Source organism: Lygodium microphyllum, chromosome 14 (genome assembly GCF_053477565.2).
Source record: "Lygodium microphyllum isolate KBCC chromosome 14, Lygodium_microphyllum_v1.1.10, whole genome shotgun sequence".
Lineage (NCBI taxonomy): Eukaryota > Viridiplantae > Streptophyta > Polypodiopsida > Schizaeales > Lygodiaceae > Lygodium > Lygodium microphyllum.
The window spans coordinates 88036897-88040739 of NC_141148.1; the positions used below are offsets into that span (position 1 = coordinate 88036897).

General features: G+C 43.7%; 1 protein-coding gene across 1 annotated transcript; it reads right to left on the minus strand.

Moving 5' to 3' along the window:
- Positions 1-734: 734 nt before the first annotated feature.
- LOC148025822 (eukaryotic peptide chain release factor subunit 1-3-like) lies at positions 735-2701 on the minus strand. The gene is made up of 4 exons (XM_087692021.1): positions 2565-2701; positions 2390-2479; positions 1966-2051; positions 735-1729 (listed from the first exon to the last, which is right to left on the minus strand). The coding sequence occupies exons 1-4, from the start codon at positions 2699-2701 to the stop codon at positions 735-737; spliced, it is 1308 nt and encodes a 435-aa protein (XP_087548147.1).
- Positions 2702-3843: the final 1142 nt, after the last annotated feature.

A 3843-nucleotide genomic window follows, 5' to 3' on the forward strand; every position in this document is an offset into this window, starting at 1 on the left:
CATTGGTATAAAATGAGAGGGCATGTAATTTTACACATATCTTTTGACACAATAATACAATTACAGACTTTCTCTCCCTTCTTGCTCACAGCTTCTATGGCTTCCCCTTCTTTCTTGTCTTTCTCTCTCTAAATCTAGTATTTCTCTCTCCTTGTCACTCTTCTTCTCTCTCTTCCTGCAGTCTTTCTCTCTCTTCTGTAGTCTTCTCTCTCTTCTTTCTCTCTCCCTAGTTCTCTCTCTGACAAGTGGTATTAGAGCTTAGTTTTCAGATCCTTCCTTTCTCTCTCCTTCTTTACATTTAGTTTCTTGTCAGTTTCAGGAAACCTTACTGTACACAGGTACAGCATTGAAGAACCACAACAGTCAAGAAGTACTAGACATGGCAGCTTTCTTGGACTCCACACAAGCTATGCCAGGAGGTTTGATAAAATTTGAAGGCATGGAGACAAAATGGCAGCTCGTTTTCCAACTTTGAGGTAAAATTTTAGGGTTCTTTTTGGAAAAATCTACCACAGGAGTTAAGGGAGAGTTAAACCACTGCTACTTTTCAAAGAGAAGCCTTCTTCTACCTCCCTTAAGCTCTCTGGAGAGCTCCCATGGAGTACCTCTTGCTCCTACCTTTCTCCCAGGACTCCCATGACTCTTAAGGCATACATGACTTGATTCCTTATGCTTAGAGCTCCACCTTGAGCACCATTTAACCTTGTCTCAGAACTTGGCGGTGAAAAGCATCGTCAGGTCCATCCTCCACTGCAAACTGTTGCGTGCCAGTCACTGCATTGCGGAACGGGTGTTGCTGCTGCTGAAGATGGTGTTGGAGACGAACTAGCTATGGTCAGACCGGCTGTTGGAGGGATTGAGCTTGCAGGCGATGGGGGCCAGGGGTGGGACAGAGGCTTGTTGTCAAGATTAGGGGGTATATGAACGGTATAAGTCATCTGAGAGGTGACCTCCTCTCCCTGTTCATTGTCAGAAAGCTCATCAAAGGTCCTCATATCAAGCTGGTAGCACAGAATTCCACCAATTCCTCCAAACCCTCGGTAGAATTGAGAGCCTTCCTGTGACCTATTGGTTACAAACTCTAGAGTGCAGCCAAACCTCTTGTATTCATTAGCGAACCATTCCAGTATAGAGACCTTTTCCTGTACCTCAAGCTCTGCACCGGAGGCAGGGTCCCTGAAGTGAGATTGGTCTGATTCTTGCTCTTTTTTTAGATGTTTTACTAGAATCTCTCCAGTTACATCATTCTTAAGGGTGTATTGGTTGACATCAAGGTTCTCCCACTCAATAAGCGTCTCAACGACTCCCAGTTCTAGAGCTTTAAGAGTGTCCTGGATCCCAAACGCATACTTCCCAGTGTCCTGATTGATCTCCTCAAAATACTTGCCAATAAGCCATTTCTCCTGAATAAACTTTACATTGGCAAGAATTTCAGCAGAGAGCTCAATGGCTTGATTGAATCCATTCTCCCCTCCATATGAAACATCCACAATTTTTAGAACCTTGGCCTGAAGCCGAGGATCAAACATATCAAACTGGCTCAACTCAGTCTTGAAATCTGCCGAACCCGGTCCAGCAATGTCAGGCTGATTAGTGGCTGGATTAATAAAGTACTGTGTGGCCAATTCAGCAGTTTTCCTTACATAGTTGTGCCTCTTCTTCCAAGGCGAAGGATCTACTCCAGTTTCAGGTGTAGAATCAATAGCCTCCCACTGACAAAAGTCCTGCTCTGCCCCAACTAATGATGCCCCAGCTTACAGAAGACATTGTACCATTGAGGAGGTTCTTTGGTTTGTAGCAGTCAAGACTTATCATGCTCTGCCCAATTAATGATGCCTCAGGTTATATAAGGCTTTATACCCTTGATGAAGACTTTAAAAAAAGATGTTCCAAGGCTTTTTTTGGCTGTAGGCCTGTCCGCAGGATCATATTTCAATAATTGCTCCAAAAGATTTATAAGCTGACCTGCCGAATGATTAGCATGTTCCATGACAAGATTCTTCAACTGGGGGAGCCTGCGAACTGCCCGGATGCTCTCTCTCGATGAGTATCTACTCCAGTTTTTCAACATCTTTTAGTTCAACACAGCAGAGCTGCCCCTGCAAGGATGCTTGTCAATGTGACTTTGGTTGGTAGTATTCAGGGAATTCGACTTCTTGTTGAATGTGATGCATCTGTGTAAGATGTGATCAAGGCAGCACTTAAGGCTTTTGCAAAGAAGGCAAGGCACTTATCAGGACTGAATCCAAGGAAACTGATTGGTATCAAACTAGGCATTTCTTGGAAGAGCCTCTTTGGCGTCTTCATTGTGGAAGGCCCCTGAATCCAAGGAAGACATTGCTACATGCATAGAATTCTTCAAGAGTGAATCTCTTCATACAAGGGTCACAGACTCTCCAGCACCTTCTTCAATCTTAAAGGAGGGACGCACAGAGATCCATTAGAGTAGGATGAGAGCTGGCAACAAAAGTTGATGGCCCTAGAAGTGATGTCCAATCATCTGTAGCAGATTTAAGTGAAGGCAGTATAGAGGCAGTTGGCATGGCAGGCCATTGGTTGCACACCTAACCGGGTCGCCGGTAGCTGCGAGAACAAAGGGCAAAACTGGAGACCTTGCAGGCATTACATCAGACTCTTTGCCTTGAAATCTATATGTACCCTGGGAAACTGCATGCTGTTGGCAAAGTGGCTGAGTGACCATACCCTTCCGTCTACTACTGTGGCAGTTGCTGTGGTGTTTGTTGGGGAGCATACAGTTGGATTTTGGGCTCAACTGCTGCTGTTGAGCTTAGGAGCATGGCAGTCAGAGATTTTTTCTTCGGTCTGCATGTGTTGAATCTTAGGGCAGGGTAAAGTTGAATGTGCCTGCTGGTCCTGATTTGGGGACTGTGTATTTTGGGAATATGCATGTCAGATGAGTGAAACCAGAATTTTAAGGCAAGGACAGGAACAACATATCTCTTCAACTTGACTGCAATGGCAACTGAGATCAATAGCTCCAGCTCTAGTGAACTTGGACAAGGTTGGCTTCAAACATAGGCTAAAATTGACAAACTTGGACAAGGTTGGCTTCAAACACAGGCTAATATTGACAAACTTGGAGTTTTAACTGATCGGTGTATTGCTCTTATGAAGGCGGTTATGGAAAAAATAGCAAAACCTGAATAAAATGCTTCTACTTATGGCCAACATGTATATGCTGATGGTACACTTGAATCAAATGCTTATGCTTATGACGAACATGTATATGCTGATGAGTATCATTCCATTGAACCTTGGCAGCAGAATGGCTATTATGGACAACATGCTTATGCTTATGAGCATCCACCTCTTCAGCAACATAGTTATGATTATACTTGTGAGGCTCTCTTAGTTGAGCAGCCTAGTTCTTATGGATGTGACAATAATGGTTATGCTTATCAGTACCCTTCTAGCTTTGATCAGCAGCAGCAAGCAAGTGATTATGACCGACAACATGCCAATACCTATGCTCATGGACTTGCCAATCATCATACTTATGGACAGCCTAGGATGCAAGGACATCATTGTAATCATGTTGGACAGTCATCATGTAATCTTGGGTAGCATGTTTATGGGCAACAATATGACCAAAGTTTTGGTAGTAGGCAACAACAAATAGATGTATTTGGATAGCAGCATGAACATTTTTGTGACATGCATTCTCATAGAGATTATGGACAGCATGACCAATGCTGTGGGATCAATGATCAAAGGCAGCATGCTTATGTACGTGAGCAGCAAACATCAGTGGAAGCAAATGCATATGCTCAACCAAACTATCCCTTTGATGCGCAACTGGGCTATTATCACCATATGTAGTAT